The sequence below is a fragment of the Panulirus ornatus genome, chromosome 7 (genome assembly GCF_036320965.1).
Source record: "Panulirus ornatus isolate Po-2019 chromosome 7, ASM3632096v1, whole genome shotgun sequence".
In the NCBI taxonomy this organism is placed as follows: Eukaryota; Metazoa; Arthropoda; class Malacostraca; order Decapoda; family Palinuridae; genus Panulirus; species Panulirus ornatus.
This window is the reverse complement of record NC_092230.1, coordinates 2,808,547-2,823,970: the sequence shown is the minus strand read 5'-3', so window position 1 is coordinate 2,823,970 and position 15,424 is coordinate 2,808,547. Positions and strand designations below refer to the sequence as shown.

The window sequence follows — 15,424 nt, the reverse complement described above, 5'->3', positions numbered from 1 at the left end:
TATATATATATATATATATATATATATATATATATATATATATATATATATATATATATATATATATATATACGTATAAAGACAAGGCGACGCCCTTTCCCCGCATCTGGTGCAACAATTAGCCGGGAATTGGAGATGTTGCCCCAAGCAACCAGGCGGACACCACACCCCGTCTCCCACACACACACACACACACACACACACACACACACACACGGGAGTAAAGACACGGCCATATATATACAAGGTTAAAGAACGCGAGCAACACGCTCTTCCCCCAACACATAAATAGCGAACCACATGCACGCACGCACGTACGTCAACACCCAAGCAACACAGCCGTCAACACCCGGGCAACACAGTCAGGGGTCGCCGACACCCACACCACCAAACGCCCACGTAGCGCCTTGGATAAACCTACAGTGTTGCCAGTCATAAACCCTACCCATACCCGTCCCTCCCCTGCCACCTCTGGTACACATAGCAACACTGGCACCACCCACACAACACCCGCCCAAACACCCGCCCACACAACGCACACCCACCCATCCACCCACTGGGCACCGTCATGACCTAGAAACAGTAGGGAGACTTAACGGTTGCGCTCCCTGCCCGAGGCCCTCCCTCCCTGCCCTTTACCCAAGAGTCTTGCCTTACAGTCGCCCTCTACCATCAGCTCCCTTCATCTCCCTACCTAAGACTCATCCATCACACACATATCCTCTACCCTCGGCCTCCTCCACCTCCCTGCCCTTCTCCCAACACTCCTACTTTACACTTACCCTCTACTCTTATCCCTACCTCCCTTCATCTCCTAAAACATACAAACAAAGCCATGTCGCAACCCTACCTTCTTATCCCCATAAGAACTCCTTACAATAAGACATTCATCCGGCACCCTCCATCCTGGGAAAGAGAACGTAAAACTCTACCAACAAACAGGTTCAGGATAAGGGATACGTCGAATCGAATCTCCCTGATGACGGTAAGAAAAAACAAGAGTGATCCAGACCTAATACATCCTCACGTATATAACGCTGCGTATATCTGTGATACAGCAACGACGGAGGTCGTGAAGGAAAGCTGGTGACATGATCGTGTTACACAGAAGTTATCTTGTCACACTGATGCTATCTTGTCACATAGAAGTTATCATGTCCCTCTCAAGACCTAACCATGAGAGGCAGCATCAGCGTGGACGACGTCAGCAGTGAGGGTTGGCAAGCGCCACCACTCACCCACCCAACACACACACACACACACAAACACTGGCTTGTGAGGGGAAGGACGTGAGGCCAGGCCACACTCGCGCTGTCACTCCCCCGTGTCGCCGCCACCAAGTAAGTGTCAGTACTGCAGCTGAGTGTGTGTACAGGGCCGTCAGTGTACAGGACCGTCAGTGTACAGGACCGTCAGTGTACAGGGCCGTCAGTGTACAGGGTCGTCAGTGTACAGGGCCGTCAGTGTACAGGGCCGTCAGTGTACAGGGCCCTCACGGGTATACCAACAAGGCGGGCACTTACTCCAGTCACTGAGTGTCTCAAGTCTACTCCGTTATGTACTACATTCGCGACCAATCATGTCCACCCCATATTTCCTGCCCTCCCCATGCTTCCTACCCTCCCCATTATTCACATCCTCTCCTACCCCCTACTTCATCTTTCCTCCCCAACATAACTCCGGCCTCCACGAACTTAACTCTCTCTCTCTCTCTCTCTCTCTCTCTCTCTCTCTCTCTCTCTCTCTCTCTCTCTCTCTCTCTCTCTCTCTCTCTCTCTCTCTCTCTCTCTCTCTCTCTCTCTCTCTCTCTCTCTCTCCTTACCCTGTAGTACCTTCACCTGCCATACACCTCCCCCCTCAGGCCTGGTCTCGCCCCAGACCTGCCTCCCTTACTACTACCTTCCCCTTCGTGAGCCTGTCATAACACACACACACACACACACACACACACACAAACACACACACACACACACACACACACACACACACACACACACAACAGGGGACACGAACCTACACAAATACACCTCAATCCTGCCAGCTCTCCTTCCAGCGCCCACACACCTGCCGCCACACACAACACGGCCGGCCGGATGTGACCAGTGATCCTTCCTCCCCTTAACACCAATTTCCACCACATGATGGCCAGCCCACGGCCAACACAGCCCGGCAAAATAGCTGCCAGGACTCCCCCCCCCCCTTGGAAAAAAGAGAGAGAGAGAGAGAGAGAGAGAGAGAGAGAGAGAGAGAGAGAGAGAGAGAGAGAGAGAGAGAGAGAGAGAGAGAGAGAGAGAGAGAGAGATCCTTGATTCATCCATCTTCACAAGTGACCTCACCAGAACCACATCAAGGTGGTACGTCAAGGAATATCCTTAAAGATTACGGAAGAAAAGAACTTTGCCAGGAGCGAGAGAGGAAACAAGCGTGGAAAGGCCAAATTCTGTACATCTGGGGTCCTGACAACGACAAATATCTTACATATGGGTCTGTATTATGACCATATTTCCAACATTTTGTTTCATCTGAATATCATTTCGTGGGCTATGTTTTAACTGGGCCACATCTGACAAAAGCTGTGAACATACAAGAACATACGGTGTAAGGATCCTCATTCTTCGGTTTATATCACCCTTAAATACCAGGGTAAAATCAGCCATTAATTCACAACTGTTTCTTTCGTTATCAAACACAACTGTTCGCCGTCTAGTGTAGACCGAGTCTGGCTTCCGTTCTGTTTAGATTCGTCTGTCCATCGACCCCGCGTCTAATGCAGTAGGTCAAGTCGAAGTAGATATAACCTGACCCATCCGTGGGTACTGGTTCTCCACAGGTGGAGGGAAAGAAAGAAAGGAAGGGAGGGAGTGATGGAGGGAGGGAGTGATGGAGGGAGGGAGGGAGGAAGAGAGTGATGGAGGGAAGGAGAGGGGGAGTCCCAAACCCCGATGAACCCCTTAGGGTGTAGGGGAAAAAACTAGAGGCACTTACACTCCCCCTTAACAATAGACAGGCTGTCCCCTTCACCTCCTTCCCCCCTTCCTCCCCTGCAGACCCTGCTCAGCACGTCATAAACCTGGACACACCTCCCGCCCGCCTGCCACACTGCTACTGCTACAACACCCACAGGCCTGGCCGGCGATCGAGTGGGGAGTAATCTACGGGAAAGACTGCAAAAACAACACACACATACACACACACACACACACACACACACGGTCCGACCCTGGCGTGACCTCGGCTACGGCAGACGAACTGGCTCTATATGAAACGGTGTTGGTGGCTTGTGATGAGGTTCGAACCCCTTTGACAAGCAACCACCTAGCCAGCCAGGCAGCCAAGACCGTATCTTTATTAGCCAGGACTCACACAGTTCCCAGGGTGATCCTGAAGCAGTTCCCCAGTGCGCCTGAACCGTCCCAACCAACGAGTAAGACGTTATCGCACAACCCGTGCAAGGCTTGAGACGCGACGCAAGATACGTTCCTAACCCGGCGCTGGGCGATACATCACAGGAAACGGTTACGAACACACACGGTATAAAACTGGTCGAGCTATATGGGTCTCTCAACGGGATTCGATTCCCTGAATCACACATATCGTGTCACTGATTCGCCATTCGATTCATTCACCCTGAAAATCAGTCTTTGCCGACTGACGAAAATGCTAATAGGTTGTGAAACTGTCACCATGTTTTCCTCTGGTCTAGGGTGACACGAAGTCAAGGCAAAACAGGTATTAAGTTACAACATCATGGAACTGCACGACGAAGATCGGCACCCCTATAATCTCTAGTCGTTGTTCAATAAAGCTTTTATTTGTCTAGGTAAGCGTGGGTGATGCACTCAGATGGTGTGGGTGAAGGACACTTAGCTGGGGGTAGGTGGAGGCCAGCATGGGGCGTACAGTGGGTACAATACATGGACATAGGAGGGTGACAGGTGGACCTGTGATGGTGTGGGTGAAGGGCACACAGCTAGAGGTAGGTGGAGGCCAGCATGGAGCGTACAGTGGGCACAATACATGGACAGAGGAGGGTGACAGGTCGACCTGTGACGGTGTGGGTGAAGGACACGTTGACACAAGCATACATAAAATATATGACTTTGTATCTAAATATCCTAAGAAGACTTTCACACAAGGCATCTTTTATCTGCCCAAGCTTACATATTCTACCCTCATAAAATGTCTTTTGTGAAACGTCATTCTTAAGGTTAATAAGAATATGATCAAGTAGTCTGTAAATAAATCAACACTATTGATTAAGATTAAAATCCCCACCCACTAGGAATACCTGGTGGAGTCTTCGAGGGTCTTCCACCCCCTACAGCCCAGGCTGGGCCCAGGCTGGTGGGTTTGGGGTGGTGGGTCGACCCAGGTGTTGGAAGCGGCATCCCTCACTGAGGCCCACACAACCATGGCTGGTGTGGTCCACTTTGTAGGTACTTCTCCAGGGTAATCTTTAAGTCATCCACTATGCTTCCCACGGAACCTCATCATGCCCAATGTACAGGCTTCAGTAACAGCAGGCGTGCAACCTGTAACTTTCCTAAAACAAATCTAACTTGTTCTTCCTCGTAGATCAGACACCTAACTCACCACCACCACGAGTCATCGCTTGGACGTAGGCCAGGGGTACAGTCATCACCACCAGCAGTCCTCAAAGATCACTTACTGGAATCGCAGTCATCACCATCGACACTTACACACTACTTACATACTTAAGACACTTCAAGCATCAAAGTTATCAGTAAAGCGCCACTTTGAAACTATCAGCCCGTCAACTTGAGGGATATATCAACTTATCATTATCTAAGTTTCCATTCAAATCTGTATGTACATATAATCTTTCCCAACCCAGATTTTCTCTGTAGAACCTTAAAAATAACCAATTATTGATGGCAAAGAGCTCCTACATAGATTGGATAAACAAATAAGAAATTTATATGACGATATATCTTCAACTTGTACTTTATGTTGGAAATATATACATCACCTTGACCTGTAAACAGTTCCTATATCCTGACCTTAATCACTTCAACATGAAGGTACGGACGTTGAGCACGACGGTACGACCCTTGGGTACGACGGTGCGACCCTTAGGTACGACGGTACGACCCTTAGGTACGACGGTACGACACTTGGGTACGACGGTACGACCCTTAGGTACGACGGTGCGACCCTTAGGTACGACGGTGCGACCCTTGGGTACGACGGTGCGACCCTTGGGTACGACGGTACGACCCTTGAGCACGACGACGGTACGACTCTCATGAAACGGTCCGGACTTTAACCTGACCTTGAAGAATCAGGTCCAACCGTACTTTTGGGCTTGAGGGCGGTGTACCGTCTTTATCAAGGGCCGTACCGTCCTTATCAAGGGCCGTACCGTCCTTATCAAGGGCCGTACCGTCGTTGTCAAAGACCGTACCGTAAATGCTTTATGGGACTTTACTTCTCACACACTTAAACACTTACGACACAATCACTGACAATATAATACACGAAGCCAAATACTTAACAATTTCTTTTCTATTGGGTTCCAAGCAGTTTTCTTCACTAAATCCACACTAATTCCACACACCATATCATACATATATTTAAATAAAGTCCCAGAAAATTTAACCAAATGCACCAAGCACATAAATCCGTTTTCCCTTCGTATAAGACTCGTCTGGCTCAGAATTAAACGCAAGAGCGACAGAATCTTTTCCTCCTCTTCACAATACCGTTTTCCATGTAGACCATCAGCAGGCTTGACCGTACACACGGTACATCCAGTGTGGTATACAGCTGGTCTGAGGAAGATCTAGTATATGAAGCGCACTCTTTTTTTTCTCTCTCTCTTTCTCTTTCTCTTCTGGTGCCCCCACGGACGACGGGGAACTGTCAGTGTGGCACCTCTGGGCACACTGGCACCCCCAGCCCGCTACCCGAGACACACACACACACACACACACACACACACACACACACACACACACACTCACGGTTGCCAAGCCATACCCAGGCACCCTACGGTTCTCCATCTCCCCGTCCCACGGAGCCGTCCGCACAACAGTAATGGCTAAGACGTGGATGAGGTTATAACAGATCAGGATATAAGGAGGAGGCGTATGTGGCTGAGGCCTGGAGAAGGGGAGGGAGGGAAGAGGTCGGGGTATGGGTAAGGCAACACTGGCAACACCAGTCCTCCTCTTCCTCCCCACCCCAACACCCTAACAGGAGGAGTGTCGGGGTGAGGGGAGGAGGGCTGGCTGGCACCAAAACACACACACACACACACACACACACACACACACACACACACACACACACACACACACGAGTATACCAGGTCATATGTACATCATTCTGTGGTCTTCTCTGGGTATAAATAACACTTGGAAATCCATCAACCCTCTGATGGATCAGCGACCAGGAACCTGAAGTGTTTAATTTCAACTCAAATGACATGTGAGGGCGGGGGGAGCGTTCACGGACAAGAACATTCTAATAAACCTCCTGCCTCTGCAACTGGTCTTAAGGCCTAAACACAACGCCCGCAGCTGCGGAAAAACGCACTAAACTAACGAGGGTTCCCACTCAGGTTGAATAGCTCTGTTTTGCCCATCAGTGTGGCCAGAGGGGACAGATGTGTGTGGACGCGTCAACACGCCAGCCGGTCTACTGGCATCAGAGATGGGTGGAGCAGGTGGAGCACTGAGGGAGAAGAGGTGGTGGTGGTGGTGGCAATGTTCGAGATGGTGGAGAGCTGGTGCACTCCAGATGGTACAGATAGATAGATAAATAGATAGATAGATGGATACAGAAGTCAAATATGGAAGGGTAGAGTAACAAATTGACCAAGAGACTATGGCACAAGGAGACGTAGCCTCATGGGGCTCAGATACGACTGACAGACAGATATATAGCCACACACGTATGCCTTGTGTGGTGCACACCAGCTGGTGACGTATGCCCTGGGTCATGCACACCAGCTGTCGCCAGGCCCTCACTCCACAATCACCACGGGCGTCTCTCTCTCTCTCTCTCTCTCTCTCTCTCTCTCTCTCTCTCTCTCTCTCTCTCTCTCTCTCTCTCTCTCTCTCTCTCTCTCTCTCTCTCTCTCACTCTCTCTCTCCAGTGATATCACACGTTTCAGTCATAATGGTCGCCTTTTTAACTTCCATTGTGTTCCAAATGTGGGCGTTTTTCCTTCTCTTGCTCATTCACAGACACACACACACACACACACACACACACACACACACACACACGTGGTATACTGTTTAGCGTTACTGACCATGAGTCAACACAGGCCGGAATCCTTGGTCGTGGAAATCGGCACACACACTAGCCAGGTGTTCAACCTCCCTTCGGGACTGGTCGATAAATGGGTACCTGACATATATAGTTTTTTCTCATACAATTTGTTCTCATAGACCAACTAATCCCTGGCACATGGAAATATCTAGAGAGGTTTCATTCTTTGGTAAATATGTTTGTATCACACCTGAATTATATACGTAACATCAAAATTGTAACCATTGAGGACTCCAAAATACTGCAAACAATGTAACTGGTCAAATCGTTGCATCTTGCTGAGTTCTTCAACCTTTAGGTGGGATTCCTCTCTTAAAATTCAGTTATCTATTTTCATTCATCGAATCATTGCACGTTATACTAACAAAATGAAATATTTTGATGTGTTTCCCCTACAAAAGATGAAAGAAAATGGACGTTGCTTTGGTAAGGAACAGGGGAAACAATCCTATTCATACAGCATTTCATATTATTGTTATTCATGAGGTTATGCAGCATCCATTGTTAATAATAATGTTTATAACATATATGAAATGCACATATTCATGAATATATGAAAACAAGTCGGTATCCCGTCTATATTTCATAACGAATGCTAATGAATATAAATTATGTAGAATTTTTCCCTTCATTATACCAACATTCGTGGTCTCTCCAGTAACCTTTCTTCTCTTGAACACCATCTGTCTAATACTCCATCCTAATACATCACTTCTCTGTGAGGTTCCATTGTCTAGTAACGTTCACAAAAGCCCCATTCTCATTTCAACTATAATCTCCGATCACGATTCCGATTCAAAGATGGTGTCTGTGTTTATTCCATCAACACACCTGTAGCATGCCTCGAGGACCTTGAGTCCCCAGTCTGTGATGTTATGTGGCTCAAGGTCTGTCTCCCGACTACCAGTGTTTTCCTCTGTCTCGCCTACTAGTAGGCTTGCTCTCCTAACAATGAAGCAGTGAGATCCTCTCACCCACAAGTCGAGATACTCTAACAAGGATATTTCAACATGCACCATAGGGAATGGTTGAATTCCTCCCATATGGATGGTCGAAGGATTGAAGCCCTCAAGTTCTCCATTTTCAAAGATCTAGAGCAAATTATCTCCCATCCCACCCTTATACCTGACCGCTGTGACCACTCTCCTAATTTTCTGAATCTGTTTTTCACCTCTAATCTTTCGCGCTGCAGAAACACAATCTCGCCTCCAATCAATCCATCTGATCACACTCCCATGAATGTATCTATTTCAACTGCACCTCACTCTCTAGCAGACCCGTCTAAATGCAAATATTCGCTCCTTAACAAAGCTGACGGGAATAACTTACGAAAATTTCTTTCTGACTTTCCTTGGGTATACTGCTCTCTCATGTGGTGATGCGTTTGTCTCCACCAAACGCATAGCAGAAGTTGCTGATGCAGGAGTGGAAGCATTTACCCCCTCTTCCTCACAGTCGACCTCTTCTCTCAACCCATGGTTCAACCGTTCCTGTTCTAAGGCCATTCAGGCGAGGGATCAGGCTCATCGAGCTTGCAAAAAACTTTCCTTCCTTCGACTCCCGTTCAGCTCGCAATCATTACAAGTACGTTATCCGTGAGGCAATGCGTTCCTTTATCCAAAGGAAGTGCGATATCCTCTCCTCATCATCCACTGGTAGATCTCTCTGGTCTTTAGCAAAGGGCGTCGCTAACAAGATCTGTCTCTCTACTTTCCCTTTACTTCTCCGTTCTGACGGTACTATAACTGTCTCTCCGCAGAAAAACCAACTCTCTTTGGTTCTCGTTTCTCCTCAAACTCCACCTTAGATGACTAACATTCCTTCACCCTTTGATGCTCCTCTTACCAATCTCATGCCTCTTCCCGTAATCTCTTTTCGGACTGTCCGGGAAGCGCCTCTTTCTCTGAACACAAGCAAGGTTTATGGTCCTGATGGCATTCGTCCCAGTGTACTGAAAGTGTGCCTCTGAACTTGCACCTATGCTTGCTCGTCTGTTCTGTTTTATGTTTAAAATCCAAAACTTTTCCCTTCTTCGAAGCCTGCGTTGGTACATCACACCCCTACGAAGGGTGACCGTTCTGACCCCCTCTAACTATCGTCCTATTGCTTTGACATCTGTCACTTCCAAAGTCTTTGGATCCCTCCTCATCTTCCATATCCTCAGACACCTTGAAACTCACAGTCTTCTCTCTGATCACCAGTGCGCCTTCCGTAAGAGGAGATTCACCCTTGATAGTCTTTCCCATCTTACTAATGTCTGGTCATCATCCCTGAAAAGATTATGGAGAATCCTATTTAACTGCCGTTGATGTATCCAAAGGGCGTGCCAACGGGATCTCATCTGTAAGATCCCCTTCTTTTGTCTTCCCTCCCTCATTTTTGCTCCCGAGAGCTGGCTGTTTGTGCAACAACAACAACAACAACAACAACAACAACAACAACAACAACAACAACAACAACAACAATAATAATGATAATGATAATGATAAATACGTAAGCATGTTATTCACACAAATCACTGTACCGAGCAGACCGTTGGTGGGGCTTATCGTTATCACTTCCACTCCTCGCAACTGACCTAAAACGCTATTTCCGTTGGCAGACCCGAACGACTGAGAGACCCTTACATATATACCTCCAGCTACCGCTATCTATAGCCACACGTGTCCCATATATATATAAATATATATATATATATATATATATATATATATATAGCTGAGGTCTCTTGAATACATAATAACTGACGTGTAATATGCAGGTCGGAGGTAACCAATAACTTACTCATTTGTCATCCTCCAGATACCTTGTAAGCTTCCGTGGTGTAGCGGTTGGCGTAGCTGATTTTGATTTCAAGCCCTGGAACACCAGGGTTCGAGTCTTGGGCCGAGGAAGTCGGTCCGCTGTTCACCTAGCTGTTCATCCTCCCCTTCCATCTCCAATTAGGTCTCCCGTTCTCCTTGTCACCTCCATTTCTGACACATATATATCCTCTTTCTCAGCCTTTCCTCGCACATCCTCTCCATATCGACCAACCTCTGGGGTGGATAAACGACCGAAATAACTGTGGACCGACTGCCACAACCAGGATTCGAACCTATAAACTCGACCTTGGGCGGACCGCGAATGTGTCAGGGCCAGGAACGTTAACCGATACACCACGGAGGTCCATACACACATGGTTGATATCTTTTTGGTCTACTTTATTGTTACCTCCCCGATGGGACGCTGGTCGACCAGGCTGTTGGAACTGTGGCCGCGCGAGCCCTCACGTAGCGCCCCCCACAGCCTGGCTGGTGTGGTACACTTTGCAAACACTTACCCAGGCCCGAACTAAATTGCCCCATCACGTAACACATACTATCTATGATGGCTACGGGCAATGTGCTAAATAGTCTTGGCCCTTGGATTTCAGAAGCTGGATATCACAGAGTTTTCCACACCTGTCGTGCTAGAGAGAAATTATTTCCCAGTGTAGGCTGGGGACCAACCAGCCTTCTGGGATTTTCCAAGAATATATGATGATGTACTTCTCCCCTCTGCGCTCCAGATAACACAGCATCAATTATTCCAGTCCTCCCTCATCAGAGATCTTACTCCTTAACCTTGTCATTACGGGCCTTGAAGGTTCTCTGAACCTTTTCTTACCCCGTAATTTCGCCCGCCTTGTAAGGTGATATTGGCATGCACCAGTTCTCTATTCGTTAGTGTTGGCACCTTCAAGAATGTCCTTATTGTTTTCTCTACCCATCTCTTGAAGGTCCGCAAGATCCAATCTCCAATCTATTCAGAAGAGGCAACTATTATTGCCTCTCTGTGTTCGATGAAGCTGAGGGCATCGCACATTATCACCCCGGGTCGCTTCACATTCGTCACTACGTGACTATGTATCCGTCCAGCATTACGTACTGTTCTCAACTCCAAAGGAAGATCAGATCGTGAATAATATACTAAAACAACACAAAACAGATAAGAAAACAATACCTTTAAGAAGCGACTGTTCGTCCATCCTCGCAGTGCCCTGGCTCTCAATATTCTGACGAATTTTTCCGTTCGTTTGTTCATTTTGTTGACTGTGGCACATGGTAGGTTAACAACAGTCTTCACTAAACAGCACTTAACAACCGTCTTCACTCAGCAAACACTTAACAACAGTCTTCACTAAACAGTACTTATCAACAGTCTTCAGCAAACAGTACTTAACAACCGTCTTCACTTAGCAAACACTTAACAACAGTCTTCACTAAAAAGCACTTAACAACCGTCTTCACGCAGCAAACACTTAACAACAGTCTTCACTAAACAGCACTTTATTAACAACCGTCTTCACTAAACAACACTTAACAACTGTTTCCACTTGAGATCACGGTGGATGACGAAAGATACTGATATCAAAACAATTTCCCACCAGATTCCATTGGTGTCGGCGCCACATCTGCCTACCACCTCCACCACAGGAGCTGGAATCTCTAGCTAACTACACGCTCGTCTGTTGCCTTGCTGGGCGACCTGTGAGGCTGGTAAATCCCCAGGCAATGAGTCAAGACTCACCCTACTGACGGACACGACTTCAAAGCCTCCATCACTCAGGCGGTGAGTAAAACGGTTCATCTCGTCCCCAAGACTCATGTATGTGCCTCACCTCGCCTCACTATGAAATTATCTCTGTATATAACGAGCAGCTTACCACCCCCAGCCTCCCCTCCTCTGCTCCCCCTTTTAGTGGGGGGGTTTTCCTCTCCTCCCATATCCCCCAGAGTCAAGCTCACTCGCTCTGTAACAACGACGCAACCTCATCTTTTCCCAGCGCTCACTTATTTACTTAAAGCACACTTACGGGCTCCGAACGCGGACGTCCAGACAAACATACAAACACATACGCTCAAGATACATACACATTTTTTCATACACTTGGATAGACACACGTGTGTACACAGATGTACTGGCACACCAACACATCCATAACATGAAACGTTTGGGAGAAACACAGGATACAGCGGTGTGTAGACCAGCGGTGTTTGTTGGTCTTATCTTGTGTGTGTGTGTGTGTGTGTGTGTGTGTGTGTGTGTGTGTGTGTGTGTGTGTGTGTGTGTCCAAGCCTCACGTCTTTGCGTCATTTCCTCCACGCGTACAAGATTGCGTCATCTTACAACGACACCTCCCGCGTCACACCGTTCACACGACCTCCTCCGTGTGATCCATTACGGATGTAACGCCTCCGTCGAGTGTCGGACGTCCCTCGCCGACACCTGAGCCAGGTGTCACGTGTCACCCGTGCTCATAAAACGTGTCACTCATGCCCAGGACACACACACAAACACACACACACACACACACACACACACACACACACACACACACACACACACAGGTGTGCCGTTCCCTTTTAGGCTGGTGGGGTAGGTGGTGGGTCGACCCAGGTGTTGGAAGCGGCAGGCATCCCTCACTGAGGCCCACACAACCATGGCTGGTGTGGTCCACTTTGTAGGTGCAGTGCACTCTTGAACTTGTCTACCGTGCACCATGTTTCTGATGATGGTACATGGCAAGGTGGTGAAGACTCTTGGGCCCCGGCGGGCGGGTTTAAGGTGTTCTCTCTTGTCGTCCATATGGCACACACGGATTTCAGAGGTGGTATTGTACACAGTCTTCCATGAGTGTCGTGCCAGTAACATGTTGTTTACCAGTGTAAGTTGGGAACCAGACTTTCCAGGATTTTCCAGGTATGGATGAGTGATCCACCTCACCTGTCTGTGCTCCAGAGAGCACAACCTCAGTGTTTTCAGTCATTCCCAACAATTTAGTTCCTCTACCACATTAATACAGGCTGTGAAAGATCTCTGAACATTTACTAATGCCATGATCCGCCTCCCTTGTAGGGTGATGTTAAAACGCAACAATGTGTAGAGGAAGACAACAAACATCTATTCATCAAATACCATCAAATAAATACTTACCTAACAGGAGGACAAGTGCAACAGGTAAATCTAAACTGCATTATCAAGAGATCATACATACACATTCAGAACTCATATATGTCATCACAGCTTCTGACATCAACGTAACTTTGCCTCACTAGTTTCTCAGTATTGCTGCACCACCGGAGCCTCCTCATGTGCCTCACAACATTAAGGGAGTTTCCTCGTTTCTGAGGAGTCTACTGATTCCTCTGTCTGACTCATCCTGAAATCTCTCTCTCTCTCTCTCTCTCTCTCTCTCTCTCTCTCTCTCTCTCTCTCTCTCTCTCTCTCTCTCTCTCTCTCTCTCTCTCTCTCTCTCTCGATCTCTCTCTCTCTTTCTCGTGATTTATTTGAGCAAACTGATTCCAAGGTAAACCTCGCATTATAACTCCCCTATGATAACCCTTCCACTATAAACCTCCCATGAAAACCCTTCCACTGTAAACCTCCCATGATAGCCCCCCCCCATGATTACCTTCCCATGATAACCCTTCCACTATAAACCTCCCATCATAACCCTCCCATGATAACCCATACATCAGACATCATGATGCCAGTCCTGGGAAATGACGTGCATCACATGACCACACTTGTCAGTCTGACCCCCAAGGGCCACGACCTTGGAAACACTCCCCCCCCCACCTCGGGTCATCCTCTGTACAAACCTGACCACAATTTGACCTTGTGCTCGATCCCACTACGTTTACCATTTTCTTCTCCTCCTAACCTTTACAGGACTCGTAACCTTACACTGTATGCACAACTCCCGGACTTGTATACATTCCCAACACCTTCAATATAATTCCTAACCTTGACTATATATATATATATATATATATATATATATATATATATATATATATATATATATATATATATATATATATATATATATATATATATCCTAGTGTTATTCTTGCTTCCTGACCTTGTAAACATCCTCCCCTTAAACATGTCCTCCACTGTCATGCCTCTATTGATTCCAATATCTATACGAACTCCCATGACTGCGTTCATCCACCGGCGCCGTCACTTCATTGATAGAAAACAACGCACCGTGTGTTTAACGAAGCCTACATGCCGGTATCCCTAATTTCTCTTAACCCTGAAACATTAGGGCTTTTATTAAGGATTTTACATACGTAAGTCATCTTTAAGGTAATGCTGGCAGGGCTAAACACACACACACACACACCGGCCAGGTTAAAAGGTAAACAATAAGATCATTCTCCTCCATGGGTGTTGACGACTTCAAGCTCTTGCCAGCGATGCTGGCCCGTATCTCATCCGCCATCTCTTCAACCCCAACGCATCACACATACCATGAGACACTTCAAGATACGAGTTGAGTGTCTTAATTAATTCTTTCTATATCGTCTACACCCTCACCCTGCCTGTTTTTCCTTTCTTTTCTAACTGAGTCGTCCGGTCATTTCCTCGAGCCTTCGAACCACTGGTATTTCGAAGTTCAAAAACCATTTGTTTACATTTTCGTTTTCTGTGACACGCTCCTGGTCGTGGACGAGAGAGAATGGGGATAATTCAGGGGTGACTTGTTTACTGGTCACGCATCCTACAAACTCTTCTTCCCTCTCTTGCTCTTTAAAACCCTCCACCCCACCTTTCTTTTTTTTAATCGCTAGCGGCTAAAGATGTCCTTGAACCACTGTGTTACAGTCCTAATTCATTCTTTCAAACGTTTTATTTTAGTCTCTCTCTCTCTCTCTCTCTCTCTCTCTCTCTCTCTCTCTCTCTCTCTCTCTCTCTCTCTCTCTCTCTCTCTCTCTCTCTCTCGGATGTTTACGCTTCACGACTGGCGACCAGGTGAGGCTGGTAATTCCCCCCTCCCCCCCCCTCTACCCCCACAAGGCCATCACCCACCTTAGCTCCGTGACTCATAACACAGGACCTTGAAATTCCCTCACACCTGAGGATAATCGTCCCTGATATATATATATATATATATATATATATATATATATATATATATATATATATATATATATATATATATATATATATATATATATATATATATATATATATATATATTAATAACCTGTAGGTGGCAAAGATGGGAAAATCCATAATACCTCTCTCTCGTCCTGATATACACAGACGTCATTTAAACACACAGGTGGTTATGGAAACCTGTGCAGGTGCG

At 47.0% G+C, this 15,424-nt stretch overlaps 1 protein-coding gene across 8 annotated transcripts in view; it reads right to left on the bottom strand.

The window, feature by feature from the left end:
• Positions 1-15,424, bottom strand: part of LOC139749369 (uncharacterized) — a 424,871-nt gene that overhangs the window by 252,037 nt on the left and 157,410 nt on the right. For 2 of the 8 annotated variants that reach the window (XM_071663139.1, XM_071663144.1), the window contains exon 1: positions 5,724-5,906. The exons of 5 other annotated variants lie outside the window; for them this stretch is intronic. Coding sequence is in view for 1 of the 3 variants with exons in the window: in XM_071663138.1 (XP_071519239.1) it covers positions 11,284-11,364 (81 nt within the window). In the remaining 2 variants the exon portion in view is untranslated. Of the gene's footprint in view, positions 1-5,723; positions 5,907-11,283; positions 11,919-15,424 lie in introns of those variants that run through there. One more of the 8 variants, XM_071663138.1, reaches the window with a different exon arrangement.